The 24,974-nt window shown below is 44.6% G+C and overlaps 1 protein-coding gene across 2 annotated transcripts in view; it reads left to right on the top strand.

Moving 5' to 3' along the window:
* Positions 1 to 24,974, top strand: part of LOC148016305 (ARM repeat superfamily protein) — a 178,421-nt gene that overhangs the window by 35,353 nt on the left and 118,094 nt on the right. For both annotated transcript variants that reach the window (XM_087664734.1, XM_087664735.1), the window contains 3 exons: positions 492 to 611; positions 714 to 797; positions 922 to 981. In XM_087664734.1, coding sequence (XP_087520860.1) covers positions 492 to 611; positions 714 to 797; positions 922 to 981 — 264 coding nt within the window. The remainder of the gene's footprint in view (positions 1 to 491; positions 612 to 713; positions 798 to 921; positions 982 to 24,974) is intronic.

Here is a 24,974-nt window from a genome sequence, read left to right as displayed (position 1 = left end):
GATATAGGTGTTATGGATGTTGTTTGCCTTTTCCCTATCTGTTTTCAAAAGCCAATGTTTTCTTTCAGCTTGCCCAAGGAGCTTTGTTCTGTAGGTATAGATTTTCCATTTGAGTACTAGGCAGGTCTTTGTTCGATGCTCAATAAAATAGGCTTTTCTACTTCTGCACTTGTTCTGGGCTTTAATTAGATTATTATGTATGCTATCAGTGTGCACTATTATTGATGATGCTTGTTTTGGTGGTTGGGATTCATGGTGCTCTTTTCATGCTTAATTCATAACCTGTGCCCTGATACTGTAAATCTTTTTGCATCTTCTGATAAACAACAGAGCATCCAGCTAATCAATTTGTTTGATCTGTTTGAAAGTTTTGTCCAAGTTATCCTTAAACATGTTTTTCTTCATTGAAGCTAAACTACTGTAAACAAGATAGCTTGTTCAGTATTCATTTTGATGATGATCTGATGTGCGCAACACTTGTTATGCTACAGCTATTATCACATAGTGGGGATGTCTTGGAATTTTTGTCGCAACAGACAGAGGATAACAGCTTGAAAAGTTTTGAGCTTGTTGACAGACATAAAAAGGTTCTGCGGAGCTTGTTGAGTTGGGTAGGCACTGTAACTGCTCAATTATTAACACTGCCAATTCTTGTTTTCATGAAACACTTACTGGTTTTGACTTTATTGTTTACGTTTAAATTTATGAAAAAGGTCCGGGTTGGTTGTTTCTTGGAATTACCTCAGAGCAGTATGTCTTCCCATCCTTTGTTGGGATTTGTGTATAATTCAATGCAGGTATGGAACAAATCAAATCATTTGTTGTTCAAGGTGTAAATGTGTTTACATATGCTCCATCTATGATACTGACACATTATATTCAGGTTTTTACTACCCATAAAGCTTTTCATTTGACTCTCAGGTTCCGGCCACTTTTGATTTGGCTGTAGAAGTCTTGATTGAGCTTGTTGGTCGTCATGAGGTATGCAACGGCAACATGTGATAAGGTTTACCTGTCAAATGCACTTGAAAGTTGATATAGAAAGTCATGATTCTAGTTCCAATGGTGAGGTGGTTTCACTGTAAATAGGTGTAAGTTCTTGTAAGAAGCCCAACCTTGTTATTGAAAGAAAACTGAATGTGGGAACACTTGCTCAACTCTACTCACGACGATGGTGATTATGTATGATGAAGGAACAACTGACTGACTCAATCATGTACAACTGATCAAGTGATGTGTAATACCACTGCGTGTGCAATGGATAGCCAATGTTTGTAGAGCCAGAGGTTTGCTGCAACATAGTTCTAGCGGTGCTGCAGATCAGGTTTAATGGGGCAACAGGCAGGCCATGAAGACAAGTATTTGGGGAAAGGATGTGGGAAAGTGCGGAACAATGGCAATGGGCCTTTTGCTTTTGAGAGTGAGGTCCACATACTACCTTACCAGTAGTAGCTCCTGCAACAGACTTGACCGAGAGTGAGGTCCACATACTACTTTACCAGTAGTAGCTCCTGCAACAGACTTGACCAAGAGCAGTTACTCTGCAGCCAGAGCACATCTGTAGTTACTCTCAGCAGCAGCAGGTGCGGTTACTCTCTTCTCAGGTGTCTGCTTTGTAAGAGATGCCGCATGGTGATTTCTGTTGCTATAGAAGGAGTACTTCTAGCGCTGCACCACCATTCCAGCCCTTCTTAGTAGATAAGAATGCCATAGCAGCATATGTAGTGTGTGTTGAGTGAGCAGTCTAGAGCATAGCATAGCAGTATATAGCTTGGTGCGTTGTGAGATTTGCTATAGTCGCACTCAGTTGGCTTCAATCAGTGATGGCCATTGCATCAACTTCTATCTTCTATTTGGTTATGAGTTCCTCATGTGCTTGAATATCGGTCACACTTGACCCCGGTCTCAGTCCCCCTACACTCCACCAACCCAACTACCACACCCACACACCACCACACCTGAACCAAACAAACAACGCCCCACACCACCACACCTGAACTAAACAAACAAACTTGGGTTGGTGGAGTGTGGGGGGACTGAGACCGGGGTCAAGTGTGACCGATATTCAAGCACATGAGGAACTCATAACCAAATAGAAGATAGAAGTTGATGCAGCAATGGCCATCACTGATTGAAGCCAACTGAGTGCGACTATAGCAAATCTCACAACACACCTGAACCAAACAAACAACGCCCACACCACCAACCCAACTACCACACCCACACAAAACCACACCAAACAAAAGAAAGGAAATAAAAAAGGCAAAGGTAGATAAGAATGCTGTAGCGGCTGTTGGGTATCTCACACGCCTTACTTACGCCTACGCTCATATGGGAGTGTGCGGGTGATCACTAGGACACTGGGGCACTTTTTACTCTCGGTAGGAGAGGTTTTTTCCCCCAAATTATGTGTACTATTTTGTATGTGCTTGTGGTGCACACTTACGGGCACTTACTGTGTTCGGGTGTGAACAGCCCCTTATAACCCTAAGGTATAAGGGTTATCATTTGTACTTTCAGCTGACACTCTATTCAGTACTATTGCATTGGGTATCGTGCTCAACTCTGTCTCTCACTCTCACACTGTCTACTGCACTTCAGCTGCACCTCGATCCTCTCCCATCTGACATTTGGTATCAGAGCTCAGCTCAGAGCAGTCTTCAGTCTGCAGTCTGCAGCCCCCGCCAGTTCTGCCCCAGCCGCCTGTTCCTGCCCAGTCCTGCCTGCGCCTGTCAGTCCGTCAGCACGCAGCACCAGACGACTCCTCTGCCCAGCTTGCAGCTCCAACAATCAGCGCGCAGCACCGCCCTGCCCAGCGCGCCACCTGTACCTGCGTGCTGCCACCTCTGCCCAGCGTGTCCTCTGCCCTGTGTCTGCCCAGCGTGCCCCTTCGCCTGTCAGTCTGCCTGCGCAGCCTCCCTGCGCTGAGCTAGCCTGTGCCGTCAGCTCCAGCTGCCAGCGCGCCACCTGTCTCCACCAGCCAGTCCTGGGTGCCGCCTCCTCTGCCCAGCGCGCGCCCAGTCCTGCCTGCGCGTGTCACTGGACCTGCACGCCTGTACCTGTGCGTCAGTCCGACTGTACCCAGCAGTCATTACCTCGGGAATCGTGCCCGTCGTCAACACGCAGAGGTAACATTCTGCACTTTTCTTTTACACAGGAGTTCCTGCAACAGGTTCAGGTTCAGCATTGGGAAACGTGCTGAACAGCAGGTTCAGTTTTCAGCATTGGGAAACGTGCTGTGTCTGTCTGTGACACATTGAATGCACATTTTGGGGCTTTTGTAACAGACATTTGTGACAGAAATTTTGGGCAGAAAATTTTGGGGCTTTTGATGTTTTAGTGCTGCTGAGCACTAATTGCACCTTGGGAAGCGTGCATCAGTGACAATTTTTTGACAGAGTACCCTTTGCACATTAATTGCAGACTTGTGTTTGCTGCAATTTCTGGAAATTTGCAGATTTCCAGCCCGTACTGCATTGACATTGCTCTATTGCCTTTTGGGAAATAATGGCAAATCAGGGAGGAGATGTATTCACCTATGTGTCCAAGGAAGACCGATTGGATGGGAACAATTATTCCCTTTGGTCTTTCATGATGAAGAATGTATTAGTGGCCAAAAATTTGTGGGATTATGTCAGTGGAGAGGAAGCACGACCGGGAGTTGTGGCTCCCGCTACTCCTCCTCCAGGAGGACGTGCAAGAGGGCAACCTCAGCCCCCTCCACCTCAGCCCGCTCAGCCACTTCCCCCAAGAACTGCAGCTCAGAAAGCTTGGGATACACGGGATGCACAGGCTATGTCGCTGATTGCATTGGCAGTTCAGCGTTCTATCATTCCTCATATTCGTTCAGCAGCTTCTTCACAAGAAGCTTGGTTGACATTGGAGCAGATGTTTGCAGGAAAGAATGAGACTCGCATCTCTTTCTTGAAGAAAGAGCTAGAGACTCTAAAGATGAATGAGGGTGATTCTATGCAGGATCATCTCAACAAAATTCAGGACTTGCGGGAGCAACTCATGAATGTGGATGAGTACTACTCAGATGCGCAGCTGCTTTCTACGACATTGAATTCACTGCCTCCCTCTTACTTGGCTTTTCATACTGCCTTGAACCTCACTATGAGGATTTCGAAAGAGCCCATCACTTTCATTCAGCTTGTCAGTTTGCTTCTAGAGGAGGAGCAAACTAGACGGAACAGTGGTGTGGATGGTATAGCCTCTGAGCAGGCTTTTATGTCAAGGCAGAAGGGTAAAAACAGCCAAGGGAAAAATGCTTCGCAGAGTTTTGGTAGTAGTAACACTTCACAGACAAGTCAGAAACAGGGGGGCACGCAAGCCAAGAAAGGAAAATGCCATTACTGCAAGAAGCCTGGCCACTACATCACTAAGTGCAGGAAGCGCATCGCCAAAGAGAAGAAGAAGGAGTCAGGGATGTCTGTTTCTGCAGCTCCTTCCACTGCTAGTGAGTCCGCGTCCTTTGTTGCAGACAGGGACTATTGTTTTTACACTTGCAGTTATGATGTCTCTTGGGCTGATAGAGCATTTAGCTCTACAGAAGATGCTGACACTTGGTTCTTTGACAGTGGTGCTTCACGGCATATCACATCTCGTAGAGATTTGTTTGCTTCTCTTGGTGCACCTCCCGTTGGGAAGTCTGTTCAGTGTGCTAATAATGCATCATACCCTGTTCGTGGTATTGGGGAGATTCAGCTTACAGCCATTGATGGCTCTATTCTCCGCCTACAGGATGCTTTGTATGTGCCTGGCATTAAGAAGAATCTGCTTTCCATTTCTTCTATGGCACGTTGTGGTTTGCAGGTCACCTTTGATGATGACCGTTGCATGGTCCGTGACAAGGAACACATGACATTGGTCTTGACAGGTTCTCTGTGTCATGGGTTATATGAGTTGGATGCTCTTTCGGTAGATCAGTCTGCATATTTGACATCCACTCTTACTCCTGCTATGTTAGAGGCAGAGTTATGGCATGCTCGTTTGGGGCATGTAAACTATGGCAGCTTGATGCTATTACAGCGTACTAAGATGTTGGATGGATTACCTCTCTTGGAGAGACCTCCTGAGCATTTATGCGAGGGTTGCATTTTGGGGAAAATGCATCGTTTCTCTTTTCCCCGTGATGTTGCTTTTAGAGCAACAGCCAGATTGCAGCTTGTGTATTCGGATGTTTGTGGGCCCATGCAGACACAGTCATTGGGTGGTTGTTACTATTTTGTAACATTTATTGATGACTTTACACGTTTTTGCTGGGTCTACTGCTTGAAAAAGAAGTCAGAAGTGTATGATGCATTTTTGGCTTTCAGTGCACTTGTGGAAACTCAGTCTGGTTGCAAGATTAAGACTCTCCGTTCGGACCGAGGGGGGGAATACATGTCCTCTATGCTGAATTCTTATTTGCAGCAGAAGGGCATTATCCATCAGTACACTACTGCATATACTCCACAGCAGAATGGGGTAGCAGAGAGGAAAAATCGGTCACTCATGGAGATGGCCAGATGTATGCTGAAGGCAAAGAGTTTGCCTCATAGTTTTTGGATGGAAGCCGTCATGAGCGCTTGCCACATTTTGAACAGATGCCCTACCAAGGCCTTGAAAACCGTCACACCTTTTGAGGCTTGGCACAGCCGCAAACCTTCTGTTGGCCACTTCCGCACTTTTGGGTGTCTTGCATATGCCCATATTCCACAGGTACTTCGAAAGAAGTTGGACAACAAGGCTGTAAAATGCATCTTTATGGGATATAGCAGCGAAAGCAAAGGCTACAGACTCTATGATCCCGTGACCAAGAAGGTTTTTGTCAGCAGGGATGTTGTATTTGATGAAAAATCAGAATTATCCTTGGCTGGTTTTGATACATATCAGGCTGCCCGTGATGTCTTTGAAGGGCTGCTGCCCATCACATTTGGTGATTCAGCTGGTACTTCAGCAAATGAACCTAATGTTCAGCCGGCTGCTCCTATGGAACATGCAGTAAATCAGCACATTGCTGAAACTGAAATTCAGCAGGAACTTGTACACAGTCAGGAAGCAAGACAGGTGCCTAGATGGTACACGCAGACTATGAGAGATAGTCATTTGGAAACACCCTTGGCTGGTCGTACTCGAAGGCAAACTCGACTGCATGATTCAGCACATTCCATGGAGTTTGTTATGGCAGCATGTACTCATGATAATGAGGAGCCTGAATGTTTTGAGGATGCACGACATAGTGTGCATTGGATGGCAGCCATGCAAGCTGAATTGGATTCTATTCATAAGAATCATACTTGGGATTTGGTGTCTTTGCCAGTTGGCAAGCGTGCCATTGGTACGAAATGGGTCTACAAATTGAAAAGGAATGCAGATGGATCCATAGATAAGTACAAGGCACGGCTGGTAGCTAAAGGCTACGCACAGAAAAAGGGCATTGACTATGAGGAGACCTTTGCTCCTACCTCCCGTATGACGACCATTCGGTCTATGATTGCCTTGGCTGCACATTTTGGTTGGAAAGTGCATCAGCTGGATATAAAGACTGCATTCTTACATGGGGAACTTCAGGAAGAAGTGTATGTACAGCAGCCCATTGGTTTTGCAGTTGAAGGCTCAGAAAATTTAGTATGCAAGCTGAAAAAAGCTCTATATGGTTTGAAACAAGCTCCACGAGCTTGGTACGCAAAGATAGATGCCTTCTTGCTTAGTCAGGGGTTTGTAAACAGCCCATCTGAGTCTACCCTTTATGTACATAAAGAAGGGGGATCCATGCTGATTTTGTGTCTATATGTAGACGACCTTTTGCTCACTGGAACACGTGCTGATCAGATTTCAGCATTCAAAAATAATTTACAGCAAACTTTTGACATGTCTGACTTGGGTATTTTGCACTATTACTTGGGCATCCAGTTTGTACATGATGCTAGAGGCATTGGATTATGTCAGTCAAGGTACATTGGGCAACTTCTTGAGAAGTTTGGCTTACAGGATTGCAAGCCAGTTTGTACACCCATGGAACCTGGGCTCAAACTGTCATTACATGATGACAGTGATTTGTTTGATATCCATACTTATGCTCCAGCAGTGGGATGTCTCATCTATCTATGCCACACTCGGCCAGACATACAGTTTGCCGTTTCAGTTTTGAGCAGGTACATGCATCAGCCTCGTATGTCGCATTGGCAAGCTGTGAAGCGTGTGTTTCGTTACTTGCAGGGTACTAGAGCTCTTGGATTGCTTTATGCCAAGGGGGGACCACTGCAGTTACATGCTTACAGTGACTCTGATTGGGCTGGTGATTTTGATACTCGTCACTCCACTAGTGGCAATTGTTTCTTTCTTGGCTCGTCATGCATTTCTTGGGTTAGCAAGAAACAATCCACTGTTGCCACGTCATCATGTGAAGCTGAGTACAAGGCAGCCTTCACTACTGCAGTTGAGTGCGTATGGCTTAGACGCTTACTTGCTGATTTGGATGTATCTGTTACGGAGCCTACTCCTTTATATACTGACAGTCAGAGTGCCATTGCAGTGGCACGGAACCCTGTGTTTCATGCTCGCACGAAACACATAGAGATTCACTACCACTTTGTCAGAGAGAGGCTACATGCAGGTGATATCAGCCTTGTCTACTGTCCTACCACCAGCAATGTGGCAGACATCTTCACCAAAGCTCTTCCACGAGACAAATTTGAAGCATTTCGCGATGCTTTGAATTTGACGCCCTTTGGTGGCGGATGATCCTTGTACACTTGATCACTCTTCACTCCAGGGGGGTTTGTTGGGTATCTCACACGTCTTACTTACGCCTACGCTCATATGGGAGTGTGCGGGTGATCACTAGGACACTGGGGCACTTTTTACTCTCGGTAGGAGAGGTTTTTTCCCCCAAATTATGTGTACTATTTTGTATGTGCTTGTGGTGCACACTTACGGGCACTTACTGTGTTCGGGTGTGAACAGCCCCTTATAACCCTAAGGTATAAGGGTTATCATTTGTACTTTCAGCTGACACTCTATTCAGTACTATTGCATTGGGTATCGTGCTCAACTCTGTCTCTCACTCTCACACTGTCTACTGCACTTCAGCTGCACCTCGATCCTCTCCCATCTGACAGCGGCATATGTAGTTCTCTCTTCTCACGTGTCTGCTTTACTATACGAGATGCTGCATGGTGATTTCTGTCGCTATAGAAGTGGTTACTTCTAGGAGGCCACCCTCTAGAGCACTGCACCACCATGCCGGCCCTTAGTAGATAAGAATGCCATACTAGCATATGTAGTGTGTGTTGAGTGAGCGTGTGAAGCATAGCAGTATATAGCTTGGTGTGTTGTGATTTGCTATAGTTGCACTCAGTTGGCTTCAATTGCTGCTGGCCGTATCAACTTCTATCTTCTATTCAGTTATGACTTACTTATGTGGCCCTGTCCTGACACGCTCATGCTGTATCTGAATAACACTTCTCCTTCTATATCTGAATATCTTGAAGTTTCTCTTCTACTCTTTCATTACTTAGTTTCTTGTCACATCTCTGGCAGTCTTGCGCTAGCACAGTCAAGCACTCCCTTTCCACTGCACTCTGCACTAGCACATTGAAGCACTCTCAGCACTAGCTTACCATACATGCCCCTTGGCTCTTGCTTGAAAGTAGTTTTTCTCAAGCTCCATTCTAGCAAGGCTCCTATGGCAAAGAAGAGAGCATATTGCTCAACGTGAACCTAGCATACATAAAGCTACTACATGTGATCCAGATGGAGAATGGAGTGTCTACCTAAAAGGTGGTGCCTAAAGTTTTGACATGCATACATGATTGCCAATGAAATTAGCTGTCCTTCTCAGATAGGGTGGCACTAACTTGATTTAACACTAATTACCACAAGTAATCAATTCACATAAATTGAAATGCACACTTTGCCACTTCAATCTTGGACAATGGACAGCCTTCTTGTCCCAAAACTGGTGCCCCTTGTGGTATTTCTTTAGCTTTTAATGCAAATGGATGGAGTACAATTGAGATTCTCTCATCCTCTCCACTATTCCAAGAGCTTCTTGCTGTCAAAATTGATAGCATGTATGTGTTGTACATGTGCTGCCAAGTGTAAGTTCACTGGGTTAGCTGGAAGCATGTATGACATTCATGCAAACGAGGACGTTTGCGATTTCGAGAGGGAGGTATGTCACAAGACTGTGACAACTAGTACCTTTTTGTTGATTTCTTTATTACATATTTTATTTGGTTTTTCTTTTTGGAAGAATCCCTCTTGAAATCTAAACGTCTGAGTTGTATGGCCAGTATGTGAAACAGACAGGAATGTCTAGTGAGTCAAGACTGGACAGTTAAGTTCCAGTATAAGTCTAGAAGAGACTGATGGCACTGTAGATTGACAAGCCTGGAAGAGACTTGTGAAAGTGTATATGGACAAGTGTGTTGAAGAACTAGCCTGGAAGAAACTAGTTCAAAGTGAAGATGGACAAATCTGCAAGAGATTAGTCCATGTGGGATCATCGGTGGAAATTCACTTTCAGTTAAGCTACATTGTAAATTTGGATGTAGCCATAGTCTGCAAAGATGGTTAGAAGACTAGTGGGGATGCAATGGAAGCAACTTCTAAAATTTAGGGAGTTACTATTTTTGGACCTCAGAATCTGTTCGCGTCATTATCTTCGTTTTTGTACGAGGATTAATCCTCTGGTCTGTGCCGAGGTCAAATTTTGAACCGAGGATGGAGAATTTTAGACCGAAAGGTTTAAACAGGAAAATTGTTACATGTATGCCATGTGTCACAATTTGGGCATAAATTCCCAAAAGAGAGAGAGAGGGCAGCACAAAAACGAGTTTCAATGCATGGGGGGCTCATTTTTGTGAAAGGGAGATGGATTGCTGCAGATGGAGAGCTCTTGAGAGCTGGTCTACCTTGTCTATGATGCACAGAGGCTTGAGCTTGCTTCTTACTCTCTCTCTTTCTCTCCCTGACAGTATGGTTATGCTGCAGAATCAAGGGCCTTTCTTTTGATTCAGGTACAGCTGTGTGGAATATGCTGTTTTTGCATGAGACAAGAGCCTCTTTCTCCACGAACAGGAGCAGTTGTTTGCTGCCCACAAGCAGAAATAGGTGAGGGTGGTAACCTCATCAAGCAAGTGTCTGAAACAGCATTAAATCAGTTCTGATTCTGGACTGTTCAGAGGTTATTTCAGAGCCCAATTGATGTTAGAATCAAGGGGCACTTGGCCCAGATGATGCAGGACAGTGCAGGGAACAATATGAGCTGAGAACAGGTGTCAGAACAGGTCTGAACCAGTAATTACAGTGGGCTGAACAGTGCAGGGAACAATATGAGTTGTAAACAGGTTTCAGAACAGGTCTGAACCAGTAAATACGGCAGGTTGAAATGGTTAATTCTGCACTGCAACCAGAAGATTCAGACTTGGGCAGAGTTTCCCCTCCTGGTCAACTTGATTTGGGTCAGTAATTGTACTGTTATGTTGCCAAATTTCACCTAGAATAGGTGAAAGACAACCCATTGTACTTTCTCTTTTTAAAAATAAAGAAATACCGCAAGGGGCGCCTAACTTAGGGGCCAACAGGGTGTCTATGTCACAACAGGAGCATTCTAGCTTCCTGTTTGTCTTCTTGATTCTGTGTCTTTAAGTTCAGGTAAAGTGGGCGACTGTGAATTGGGTGAAAGCATTTATTTATTTTGGTTGTACACTACTGCCCTTCCCAGTGAACAGGCCGGTTACATGGTTCCATTGTCGGGATCGAATCACTTTTTCCCTAAAGAGTGAGCCAGGGTTTGTTTGGGTGTAAGACACAGAATTGTGCATTATGGCTGATAGAAAGGAAGACACCAGAGAGGAAGTGTCTGCATCACAGGAGATCCCTGTTGTTCATGAGGTGGGAGAGTCTTCTAGACCTCCACAGTTTGTTACTCCTCCTGTTATGGTTGAGCCACAAGTTCTTACGGCTTCTTCTATGGATGAAGACATTTTTAAGACTCAGTTAGTTGCTGCTGTGAGTATGTTTACTCAAGTGATGCAAAATCCAAGGTTTTTGGCATTTTTGCAGCCTTCCCTTCCTTCATAGCAAGTTGGGCAATCTGCAAAGATTTCGGATCCAGTAGAGGTCCAGGATAAGGGTAAGCATGTTGCAGATTCAGTGGAAACACCAAGGCAGCTTGCGGAGTCAATGGAGACTCCAAGATTGGTTTCGACTGTCCAGGAACAGGTGACGGAAACGCTAGTGATACAGGCATTGCCAGTTCAGGTTGCCACTTTACAGCAGCCAAATGTTGGCCTAAATGGACAGGGAAACAGTTTTCAGGCTTTAACACAGGTTTTCCCACCGACCTCTGTACATCCTGGGTACTTTGGAGGTGGATTTGTATTTCAGAGTATGGCTGGTTATGCACCTGGAAACCAGATTTATGTACCAGGAATAGTGTTTGGGGGTACACAGGGCTTTATGCCAAACCCCATGTATGGTAATATAGGCATGCAGCTTGGATTTCAGGGAGTTCAGGGATTTTGGCATGCCACAGGGCACTTTTGGTATGGCTGGTTATCAAAATCAGCAAGCAAGTATTGTGTCTACAAGCCCTGTAGTCAATGGTCCGGCAACTCCCATGCCACATGTTAGTGTTCCTATGTTACAGGCATATCCTACGGATCCTTTGATGGCTCATGAGAAGCCAAAGCCATACAAGGAAGGTGGTGTAGCCGTGCAGTTTGACATCTTTCGAGGATTTGAAGATAGGACTAAGGCTCTCTCTTTCTTACAGCAGTTTGATGCCGCATTTGCAGGGGAAACTTTACAGAGCCTTCTAAGGTCCGGAAAGCTGCCACTTTTCTTAAAGACAATGCTAGTCAGTGGTGGAGTACATTGTTGATGCAAGGACAGGCTCCTGCTACTTGGACTTACTTCAAGCAAGTATTTGCTTCTGCTTGGTTGACCAATGAATTTGAGATTGATGTTATGTCAGCTTGGCACAATTTGGATGCATCTAAATGCAAGGATCTGGAAGACTATAATAAGAAGTTTTGGAAGGCTTTGCTTCCAATCACTTCTTACAGGGTTGTGCCATTGATTGAGTAGATAGAGAAATATTGCTGTGGACTACCCAAGGAAGTCCGGAATTATTGTACAAAGACAAAGGTCACCACTTTGACTCAGTTAATTTAGAATGCTACCATAGGAAATGCATTATTGTTGGGACAGTCGAGTGGTTTTGGGGGCAGCATTAAACATGACAAATCTGAAAAATTTTCAGCAAAGAAGCCATTTGGTAAACAGGTTTCTCAGATTTCTCAAAGCACAGGTAAATCTTGGCAGTTCAAGAAGAAGCCAGCCAAGTTCTTTGGACAGCAGCCAAAGGACCAGAAGAAACCTTTTGTGCGCAAGTCTCTTGAAGAGAGAAAGGCTTTAATGGCTGAGAGGAAATGCTTTATCTGTGAGCAGACTGGTCATGTTGCGTCTAACTGTCCGGACAAGAATAAGAGATAGACTATTTACACGTTAATTTCAATTTTCTTTATATGATATGTATGAATCATAATGTTTGAGTTCTAAACCATAGTATAGCTTGTCCTAAGACTAACTTTGACATAAGTGACAAGTCAATAATGGATCATGGATATGTAACATATAATGTATTATTCTCAATTGACTCTATTATGACTTAAGCTCAATTAGGCATTCTTTAAGATAGAGTTCCATGGAGGTTTAGAACCTCTTTCCCTAGTCAAAACTATTAAAAATCCCTGTATAAAAAAACCCACATTTCTTATTTTACCCCCTCTTGAAAGAAACTTATGAAACACGTTTTTGACGTTTCGTTTCTAAATGTTTTTGACGTTTCTGGCTGCTATGAGGGAACTCATACGCTTATTTTGTTCGGTGTACTATCCATTTCAATGAAGTCACTACACATCAATGGAAGAAGACAACCCGCATAGGGTGTGAGTGGGAAGGCCCATTCACAGATGCATTACATACTCGGAAGCTGCGAAAGGAAAAAGCATCCATAGAGGCTCAATTGGAGCCCTTGAAGTGTTGAAGCTGGTTCGATCGAGGCTGAGTGAGTTGAGGGTGAGAGTGCTAGATATTGCACAGAGAGTAGAGAGCAGTAGAGAGGAGTGTAAGCATGACACAATGGGTATTTGGTACAATGACTAATATTCCACTTTTTAGGTTTAGATAGTATATAAAGTACACCAGTGTAAGGGTGCGTTCACACCCAAACATTGAAGAAATGCACAATAAGCCTTTATTCCCAACTCCCACCTAAAGGCAATGTACTTGAAGGAAGAGAAAAGAATTAGCTAAGTCTATATATGTACAAAGCTGAAATACATATATACTATCCAACCCCTATCATCTGGTGGCAATGAGCAAACAGCTCTACTTGAAGATCCTTCGTGAGAAGGTCTGCAGGGTTATCATCTGTATGTACCTTGAGAAGCTCAATGCTCTTGCTATCAAGTGCATCCTTGCTAAAGTGATACTTCACCTGTATGTGCTTTGTCTTTACGTGAAAGACAAGATTCCATGCTAGAATGATAGCACTCTGATTGTTACAGTGGAGTTTAGGTGCCTCGGTAATACCAAGCTTCCTCACAAGACGTGAGAGCCATAAAGCCTCTTTGCATGCCTCAATGGCAACCACATACTCTGCCTGTGTTGTAGACAATGCAACACACTTCTGGAGCCTGGATATCCAAGAGACTGCTCCACATGTGAACCTAAACACATATCCTGAAGTAGACTTCTTGTAGTCAGGATGACTAGCATAGTCTGCATCCATGAACCCAACAACAGATGACTTCTACTCACCAAAGCAGATACACAAATCCTTTGTGCCCTCAAGGTATCTCATGATACCCTTAACTGGTTCCCAATGCTTTTTGCCAGGATATGCCATGTATCTGCTAATCACTCCCACCGCAAATGCAAGGCCAGGGCGTGTAGCAACCATAGCATATATCAAGATACCAACAGCTGAAGCATAAGGTATCTTGGCCATTTCAGCCTTCCCATCATCGTATGTAGGGCTGTCATTTGTACTAAGCTTCACATATGGAGGCAATGGTACACTAATGGCTTTCCCCCCTCCATATTGAAACGCTGCCAAACCTTAGTGACATACTCCTGCTGTGATAGATAACGAAGACCCTTTGATTTGTCTCTGAGTATACGCATGCCAAGATGTGATTGGCCTCACCAAGATCCTTCATATCAAAGCTATTGTGTAAACTCTGCTTCAAGGAGTCCAAGGCATGAACATCCTTGCTTGCAATCAGCATGTCATCCACATACAAAACCAAGAGAATGAGGTTGCCATTTACTGCCTTCTTGGTGTATAAGCAGTGATCAACTTGAGAACGATGAAATCCTTGAGATTGCATAAATGTATCAAATTTTTGATACCATTCTTGTGGTGCCTGCTTCAGCCCATACAAACACTGGTTGAGTTTACATAACATGTGCTCTTTTCCCTCTGCAGCAAAACCTTCAGGTTGTTGCATATAGATCTTCTCATGCAGATCACCATGTAAGAAGGCGGTTTTTATATCCATCTGTATGAGTTCCATGTCTTCAGATGCAACTAAGTCCAAGATGGTCCGCAAAGTAGTCATTTTGGCTACAGTAGAAAATATTACATGAAAATCAATTCCAAGTTCTTGCTTCTACCCTTTAGCAACCAGGCGTGCTTTGTACTTTGATAGAGAACCGAAAGTGCCTTTCATTTTGTCAACCCGTTTGCAAGGTAGCACTTTTTGCCTTTTTGGCAAATGCACCAAATCCCAAGTGCAATTCTTCACTTGAGAGATTCCATTTTTGACATCATTGCTTTGTGCCATTTCTTACTATCCTTTCTGTCCATTGCTTCCTGGAAGCATGACGGCTCACCATAATCTGTTTAACATGAAATAATCAGCCGCTAGTTTACACCAGGAACAAACCTGTTTGGCTGTCTTTGCCCTTTGGTGGACCTACGGACCCAACGGTCAAGATTTACTAGCTGTTCAGTCTACAAATTTGCATTAACAGCTTGCTGTTCTGCAGGTTCAAGGTGCTGTACAGCCGGTTCTGGTTGTTCCAAAGGCACATGTTCTTGCTGAATTTGTGATACATCATGTGCAAGATCTTGCTGCAGCATCAGTACTTGCGTTTTCGGGAGCATTTACAGCAGGTATTTGCTGTTGCCTAATGGGCATTCTTTGCTGTCCTATTGGTACATCCTCCTGGAATACAACCCTTTTGACCTCTTCTATCTTTTCGGGCTGTTTCTGCATGCGATTTTCCTGGAAGATAACATCATTGCTGTGTACTACTTTTCTTTTCTCGGGATCTCATAATCGATACCTCATCTCACCCTTATCTCCCTATCTTAGGAAAATACATTTAGAGGACTTCGGCTCCTGTTTGTTGCGTTCTTCCTTGTGAATGCACACAAATGCCTCCCAGCCAAACAATTTCAAGTGAGCATATGAAGGTGGCTTGTTGGACCACGCTTCTTGAGGGACAAAACCCCCAAGTGGACAACACCACGTATACCACTGTTGTAGTCAGAGAACCACTCATGATGTGGTGTGACATGAAAGGATGCACTTGAATCAAGTATCCAAGTGTGCATATCATCCTCAAAATCTACAATCAATGCATGTGCACTCAACGAAGAAGCAATAATTACATCACCATCATTGTCATTATCATGAGTGACTACATTAACCTCTTCTATTTTCACATTGCTATTATTTGTAGACAGGCTGTCCTTTTTTTCAGCCTTGTTGTCTTCAATGTTTTTGTTTTTTCCTTTCTCTTTTTTCAATTGAAAACAGTCCCATTTGTAGTGCCCTTTTTTGCCACAATGATGGCACTCCACATTTTCTCCATGAGACTTGCTGCGTCTTCTATTTTTTTCAGAACTGCCCTTTTGTTGAAATCTGCCTCTAGTTTGCAATGCATTAGAAGTCTTGTTTGTTGAGTTATTTTGCCTATTGAGTTCTTCCATCAGCAAAGAGCTCTTCAGATCAGAGTATAACAACTGAGCATTCGAGTTACTCAAAGCTGTCTTGAAGGTATTCCAACTTTCAGGCAAAGTGCATAGCAAGATAGTAGAGCCTTGAACTCATTAGCAATATGGAAATCTAAAGCAATGGGCTGACTGAAAATTCAGTTGAACTCATTCAAATGTACATACATAGCTTTACCTTCTTTCATGCGAAAGTTCATTAAGTTTTTCAGCCAATAAATCTTGGTTGCTGCGGTTTTCTGAGCATACAATTCTTCAAGCCGTTGCCACATTGCATGTGTTGAATTCAGATTCTCAATGTTAAAGAGAAAGTTGTCTGACATTGAGAGCTCAATGGTAGAGCGTGCAAGCTCTTCCAAGTCATCCCACTCGTCTTGTTCCATGACTGTTGATTTTATTCCATTTGCTTTGATGGGCTTTACTGTCAGAAGTGGTGCAACAATGGAAGCGTAAAGAATATGCTGAAATAAATGGCGAAACACAAGAGAGAAGAAAGAAAGAAAGAATGAACACAGTAGACAGATGAGAACTCAGATGTATGCTGGGGAAATGGAATCCATATCGAACACGAGACAGCAGCATACAACGGTGAGTCACTGGCTGCGTGGGCTCCTCGGCACCGGCTCCTCTCTCCCAGAAGGATCTCCACTGATGGCTGAAGCACAACAGACTGTGGAGGAGGAGCCCTATAAATAGCCACAAAAGTGGGGAGCATAAAATGCAGGTCGGCCAGCATTTAATGCTGGTCGGCCAGCAAAAAATGCTAAAAGTACATCATAAATGGCCACAAAAATGCGCCATAAAATACTGCATAAAATGCTACATAAAATGCCCAGCCTTTGCACACAGACTCACACCATGAGCTGACTAATATCTGCTAACACCCTCTCTCAGATCATGTGTGATCTGATACAATAAAATAGTACAATGATGGAGAATCATAAACTACACAACAAAGAAACACCAGAAGGACCATGGATGTCCAAGCGGTGAGTGGCCAGCCCACCACCAAGATGCCTCGGAGAGTATCTGATGTCGATGTCGATCATACCAACAACACCTGAAAAATAGAGAAGACTCATAGCAGCTCTCTGTGTAATGTCACCTATGTCACTCAGGACAGACAAAGCCAATCTGCCAAACATGTCTCTGAACATGTGACCATGGATTCCCGGCCTTTGGCCAAACCACCAAAGTGTCCCCTCATGTGAGCTCCAGACGAAAGCCTCTCGCTCTCTGTCAAGAAGAACAGCTCATCATGAACCCAGAAATCAACACCAGTCTCTAGGATTTCACTGCCAGATACCGTCGATGCGTCAGGGACATCCCTCTCTGGATCCTGTGCATCTATATCAAAATATAGATGAGGCACTGCAGCCCCACCAACACACCCTCTCACATTCCCTCTCTGGCACCGAGGAGTCGTGAGGGATGACATCATGCCATCATTAGAAAGCAGCTGTGGAAGGGGCCATCAATCCCTTCCCACGATCTGTCGAAGACGATCCCTTCCGCGTCTTGGCCGTGGCCGAGGCTGGAGGATCGGAGTCAGAATCAGAGGCAGATGATGACTCATCGGAGGAGTCCGCATCCCGCTTGGACTTCTTCTCCTTCTTCTTGGACGCTGCTAACTTTATACAATCTTTCCGTAGATGACCTTTCTTCCCACAATGGTAACACGGTGGCTGCGACTTCTTCTTCTTCGAACCCCTCTCTGAAGCTCCAAGAGCCTCACCTGACCCTCCATACTGTGACGGAAGCCGACCCTGTAGCTTATCTTCACTTGATGTGCACGGAGGGGCCATCTGGAGGAGGTAGAAAAGAGAAGTAGAAGAAAAGAAGGTCGTTTGGAGAGTGAGCACAGCCAAAACGCAACCAAAAACACCAAAAATAGTGAGTTCACATGCAATATAACCCAAAGGCTGACCAAAATAAGCCAAAATCTGCTGCACAAAGTGAAAAATCCAGGTTAAAACTGCCAAAAACAGCAAAAACGGCCTGAATAATCAGAAAAACAGCCAAAACTAATGCTGTAAACAGCAAAACGCAGGCTGCAAACTGAAGAAACAGGGGCTAAAGACTGTTGCCAGCAGTTTGATGAAGGAAACACGGGCAGCAAAGAGTGGAACAGCAGTAAACGCAAATCTGTCCAGAAAAACGCAAAACGCAAATGCTGAAACACTGTCGCCAGCAGCAAATTAGCAGCCGCCAGCAGGAAGGACAGCTGCTTGATCAGCAAGAAGGGTGTAAATCCTGAAATCAGCAAGAAAACACAGCACAAATAGGTTGCAGCCTGAGCTCTGATACCATGTCAGAAGTGGTGCAGCAATGGAAGCGTAAAGAATATGCTGAAATAAATGCCGAAACACAAGAGAGAAGAAAGAAAGAAAGAATGAACACAGTAGACAGATGAGAACTCAGATGTATGCTGGGGAAATGGAATCCATATCGAACACGAGACAGCAGCATACAACGGTGAGTCACTGGCTGCGTGGGCTCCTCGGCACCGGCTCCTCTCTCCCAGAAGGATCTCCACTGATGGCTGAAGCACAACAGACTGTGGAGGAGGAGCCCTATAAATAGCCACAAAAGTGGGGAGCATAAAATGCAGGTCGGCCAGCAAAAAATGCTAAGAGTACATCATAAATGGCCACAAAAATGCGCCATAAAATACTGCATAAAATGCTACATAAAATGCCCAGCCTCTGCACACAGACTCACACCATGAGCTGACTAATATCTGCTAACATTTACATGTTTCTTTTGCACCAAGACATTGTAGCATTGTTTTTGCCATATTGCAAAATTATGTGCACCTTGAAGCTTGTTGATGTGCAAAAGATTGCTGCTGTCATTGTTTCTAGCCATAATTTATAGTACCAAATTAACTAACCAGTGACCAAAGGCAAGCCCAAATGTTACACAAGTAATCACGGTACACGAAAGTAGCAAGTAGCAGTAAGAATCCTAAAATTGCAGAGATTTCGGATCTGTAAATAGGTTTTTAGAAAGAAAAAATGTCTGTCATTGCACTCCTCAGGCAATTACTTTCACATTTAGGTACCAAGACACCAATTACATGTGAAATCCTCAAAGTTTTACTGCAACTACTATTCTAAAGACATGTCCGGGCACAAAATTAACAATTTTGATCAAAGGCCCAAATTTTTAGAGGGCAATCCATCCAGATTGCATCAATACATGCATCCAAGTGCATGTGCCAAACATGTGTTGCGCAAATTGAAGGGATTTTGCAAAAGCCCCAAATTTCTTGGGTTGAGAGTGCACAAATTTTAGTGAAATTGAAGAAATTCCACTAAAATGTGAAATGCCAAATTTTTATTGGACGTATGTGTATCAAATGTGCAATTTTCTGAGTCGGATTGTCTTGTCCTGTGATGAAGTTTCCAAATCGGAGAAAACCCTCAATTTTCTTGGGCAAAATTTCACGTTGTGCCTGTGCGTGTGAATGCTCGACAAAGTAATGGGGGAAATTTTGAAGGAGAAAAAAAATGTAACGAGCCAGTAGTGGTGTCGACCGTTGGTTTTGACGCCGGGTGACGCGCAATGTTCCTGCTGCTTGTCGATTGTCGGGTCTGATCCCAGCGACGCCTGCGACCTGTCGTGCCCGACTACATTATGTCTGTTCGCCTACTTGTCGTGTGAGCCTTCAACCTGGTGCGTGTACGAGCCTATTGTCTACTTGACTGGCCCTCATTGTCGCACGTGCCTACTTTTAGATCATCCCCTTACTGGAAAATTGCTGAAGCTCAAAATCGAGATTGATATGTGGAGTGCGATCTTGAGCTGCATAGCAGTCAATGAGATGACTCCAATGCTTAGATGTGAGAAGAAAATGCTCTAATTGAGAGTGGAATTCAAGAAGCAACCCTTGCATTCACTCAACATTAGCTGTGGCATTGCGAGCTCTCCTTTGACGAATGTGATCAGGGTAAGCTAATCGAGGGTCCAGCTTCGAAACCAATGACGTGGTCCCAAAGTGCTTGAGATTCAAGTATTTGTTGCATGAAGTTCGACCAAGTAGTAAATTTCGACTTGTCAAGAAGAGTCTCATGCATGAAGGCATTTTTGGCCGTTGCAACATGAGTGGTAGTGCTAGGAGACGGAGATGTGTAATGGGGGTAGGGTGGATAGGGGATAAGGTGGGGGAGTTGAGTACACTTGGGAAGGAATGCCTGAGTGCCCACTATGTATACAAGAAACATGCATAGTGGATCCAAGTGTAGGGAAGGGTGGATTGGGTATGGGCATGGCAACTGCCTATGGAGCCTGTGGTGGAGGGATAGGGACATTAGGAGTAGTGGATGGAAATCTTGTGTAGGAGTGATCCAAGGGATGTGTGACAGGAGTACATAAGTAGATTTTGGATATCCTTGCATCTGAAAGGTCATGTGGGGGGTTTGTGAGTGTTCGAGGGTAGTGAGCGGAATGCCGATCACAACCGTCCGAGAGTGGAATGATGTGGGAAAGTGGGGTTATGTGGAAGGTACAGTGTTAAAGGGTGGCATTTCCCCTAATGATATACTAAGAGGTGGAGTGAATAGAGGGTAGGTAGATAGTGGGATGGAGAAAGAGAAAGTGTTAGGAGTGAAGATGGAAGTTCCAACCCCTAGTGTGTTTTGAGTGGAAGTGGAGTGTAATCAAAGATTTTGGAAAAAGACATGAGTAGATTAGAATGTGGAGAAGATAATGGCGGGATGGGAGGGAGGTGAGAAGTTTGGCTTAGGTTCTCAAATGAGACAGATGGTAGAGATATACATAATGAAGGGTGTTTGCTTCGAGAGCCTCCTCTATTAAAGTTAACATACTTGAAACCATCGAGATCCTGCACACAAAAAGAAGAAAGAGAAGAGGATTTTGGCTCATACGACTCAAAATTGTTAAAGAAACCTGGTACAAGGCCTGGCTATGATTAAGAAGATGGATTGCCATATGCACCAAATGTCATGGTCCCTGCAAGATCAAGGAGATGGCGAGTCTCACCAATCGATCCGGATAGAGTAGTAGCACTCGTGTAAGAGTGTAAATTGAACTGTACATGATGCACAAGTATTCCTCAAGCTCTTCATCTGTAAGGTGACCAAAACGAGAAGAAGATGGTAAAGGTGGAGGTGTGCATACCGCCTTCTTGAGACCATAATGCCTTCTTAGAGCCTCTAATGATGGAGAAGCTTGATAGTGCATCATAAGAATCGTAAGAAGAGGGTGCTTGAGACATTATGAGTTAGAATCGAGTTGCGTGTGTGTCTCACACAAAGACTAACCTCCATAATCATTGCAAGATACTCTTTAGAAGAGCACCAACTTTGATACCATGTGAAGATATGCTAGGGTTTGCACTGAGGAAACACAACATGTAGGACCAAGATTGAAATACAAAGACTCAAACAGAGACAAGTAGAAGTCAAATCCTAAATGCAAAATACAAAATACAAAATGCAAAACTCTAAACTCAAACACAGAGACAAACAGAGAGAGAAAGAGACTCTGAAGTGAATGAGTGCTGGAAGTATACAGCCCAAGGGCAGAGCAATGTAGTGTAGGAGAGTGACGTCCATCGGAGACGAATCCCAAGTGTAGTAACCACCAGTCGGAGATGAGAGCATGCTGAATAGTGAAGGGTAGCAGGCTAGTCACCAAAACACAAGAGTTGGAGGTTGAAATCTGGTAAATGTAGTAGTGTGCCACCACAAAAGTATGAATCTGATTACTCGAGGTAGAGAATTGTCAGGTGACAACAAGAGAAGTGCTTGCTGATGTAGACAGCCTTCTTTACAGCAAAAACGTAGGTAGTGCAGCAATGGTTTGGTAGGAGAGACGGCAGATGTTGAAAACATAGGCTTATTAGGTGCTATGATGACGTAGTAGATGGAGACCTCCAAACAATTGGGTGATGGCTAAAAATAGGCCGCCTACGGTTGGATAGTGATGGGCTGGAGTTGGTGATGGTTGGATAGCAGATGGTAGGTGGCTAATGGCTGAAATCTGTGCGATGAAGAGAAACTTGCACAAAAGGATGAGGCTGAATGGTGGGCAGTTTGTCTATTTATAGATGTTGAAGGGTTCCCCAAAAAATTAGGGTTTTGGGGGACAATTGAAACTCTCTCGAACCGCACACCAAATTTGCATTTTTCATTAATTAACCGCGTGTTGGGGTTGTTTAAAAATTCTAATAAGCTATAAAGCGTGCTTTAGCTCAACAATTGCTCTATTGAATATATGTGTCAGTATGGGTGGTAGTATGTTGCAAGCATGTGAGAAATGTTTTGCCACTAGTCCATCCTTATCCCGTGCCCTCTGATATGATAATCTATAAATTTCATCTCTAACTATTTTCTAGGTAAAGAACACTGCATTGCCCTAGAGCCGCGTGGGGGCTGCATAGGTGGTTGTTGGTAGATTATACAACCATCTCCCATTGTCAAGCCAAGCATTTTGCCTATAGCCGTGTGGGGGCTTCATAGGTGGTTGTTCTGACAGATTAGACAACTATCTCCCATTGTTAAGCCAAGCATTTGATGATCTAATTTGTATTGGGGGTTGTCTTTCACGAGACAACTTTCATGCACTCTTGCTATCTTGTCCCAGAAATAGTTGATATATCTTTGCCTTTGCTTTCACCAAGTAGTCTCGCTTCTTCCGCACAAGGCATTCAAAGAATGTCCGTGCTTGATGATGTGTTTGAGTGCCTAGCTCCACTTCTCTTTGTAACCAAGCCTGGGTAACTTTGAACTCATCATCATAATAGCTATTTTGGCAGCAATAGAGCGTGTGGGTCTATGTTGAGATAGGGTGTGTGGGAATGCATATATGGCTGATCTATGTATGGCCTAGGCTAAGTCTCTTGTACATTCCTCGAACACATTTTCCCTCTTTGCGAGCCTTCAATACTTTGGTCATGTGCTCTCTTGTGCTATGCCTGTTGGGGGTTAAGATCTGTTAACCGTTAGATGAACAAGGTGAAAAATCTGAAAAAGCTAAAGCAGAAGACAAAGGCCAAGGCAAAAGTGAAACGGAAGACGAAGACGCGCCAAGAAAAATATGGAAGCATAAGAAATGTAGAAAAGTCCTAAGTAAAGGAAAAGGGCGCACAAGAAAAAGCGTGAATCAATACTTTTGTAAAAGAGCACAAGTGCATCATGGTTTAATTTAAAGAGCGGCGGGCTCTCACCCGTGCAATTTGTAAAGGTAGATGGGTGGTAGGAAGGAAGCTAGGAAGATAGAAGGGCAATGGGAAAAAGGGCCTAGGCCACGGTCGGCCATGTAAAAAAGGGGATAAGGGGATGACCGCCCAAAAGGGATTTAGGGTTTTGCATATAAAGTTGAAAAGTGAATGAGAAGCTCATTCTTGTGTGTGGCCAAAAGTAGCTCTTTTCTTCTTCTTCTTCTTCTTCTTGTTCTTGCTTGATTGAGCTTGTGCTTGAGAGAGGGAGTGTGAGAGTGAGGGTGAGGGACCGTGGGGTGGAGAAGCTCTCCATCTTCTCCTCTCTTATTCTCATCTCTTCTCTTCTCTTATCTTGCTCGCGGTGATGGAGCTTGGAGCTTGGAGCGGGAGGATCTCGAGCTTGCTTGAAGCTTGCACTTGGATCGTGGAGCTACCGGAGTGTGCGGGAGAGGAGGCAACTCGATCGGCATGAAGGTAAGCTCACTACACCCGGTAGGCATGAGAGCGCGTAGGCTATGTGAGAGGTAGCCATTAGCATTCAGCTTGAAATGCTTGAAGCAATAAGCGGTCTGTGGGTCTTGGCGGTTGAGCATGAGCTCCCACAATATTTTGGTTCCGTTGCCGGGACCAATGGATTCAAGCCTTAAGTGCTTACCCGCTCCACATCGAGCATTGAAGTAGGGTTTTCCCCGAACCGGTGCTTGAGATAGGTAGAAAGTGAGGGGGTTGAAGATGGTATTCGATTTCCTTGGCAAGTAGGTTTTTTGCTTTTTTGAGATTTATGTTGTGAGATGGAGTAGTGTAGGTATTTACTTTGTGATTTGGATGCATGAGAGTAGGAGAAAACAAAGAAAAACAAAGAAAATAAGCATTAGGGTTTCTGCTGTCAAAACAAGGAAAGAGGGTTTGATTTGCTTGCCGATTTGTACTTTGGAGGTTATTTGCTATTCTAGGGGTATAGAATCCTTCATTCATGTCTATTCTTGCATTCTGGAAGTTTATGTGACCCCTCAAGACCAAAATCATAAAAAACGAAGCATTATTCGTCAAATCTGCTAAAACTGCGCCGTGTTCGGTCCGTCCGAGTGACGGCCATTTTGGGCCGAACCCCAGAATCGGCCCTTGGTCGGCGCGGCCGACTCGGCCCAAAAACTCATTCGGCCCGGCCGGCTAACTCGGCCCATTCACATTCGGCCCTCGGCTTGTACAACTTGGCCCTAACATCGACTCGGCCCGTCCGAGCGATCCACTCGGCCCGGCCGACTCGGCCCATTCACATTCGACCCTCGGCCCGTACAACTTGGCCTGTTCGAGCGGCCCACTCGGCCTACTTGGCTCTCGGCCCACACCCATTCGGCCCTTAGCCCGGCCCACTTGGCCCTCAGACATCAGATTCGGCCCTCGGCCCACTCGGGCTCTTGGCCCACATCCATTCGGCCCTCAGTCCACTTGGCCCTCCGCGCTCGGCCAGCCAAATTTGGGACTCCGCCCAAAAACTGCAATTTTTTCAGAATTCCATTTTGGCCAGAAACTGAGTTGCCACCACAAAAATAGACTCTAGAAATCGTACAGAGTCAAAGGCACATCATAGATTTATCACTAGGCTAAAATCCACAGCAAATAGTTCAAAAATTAGCTACCAGAGGTCCTTCCAATCATGCATGGTATTTACCATAACGGCCCTTTGGGCCGGAGGGGACCTCCCCCCCGGCTGCGGACCCCCGTAGAGGGGGCGCTGCCCCCTCCGCACCTCCCTTGGTAGGCTGG

Source organism: Lygodium microphyllum, chromosome 23, assembly GCF_053477565.2.
Source record: "Lygodium microphyllum isolate KBCC chromosome 23, Lygodium_microphyllum_v1.1.10, whole genome shotgun sequence".
Lineage (NCBI taxonomy): Eukaryota > Viridiplantae > Streptophyta > Polypodiopsida > Schizaeales > Lygodiaceae > Lygodium > Lygodium microphyllum.
Note: the sequence above shows the minus strand (reverse complement) of the source record. Positions and strands in the feature narration are given on the sequence as shown.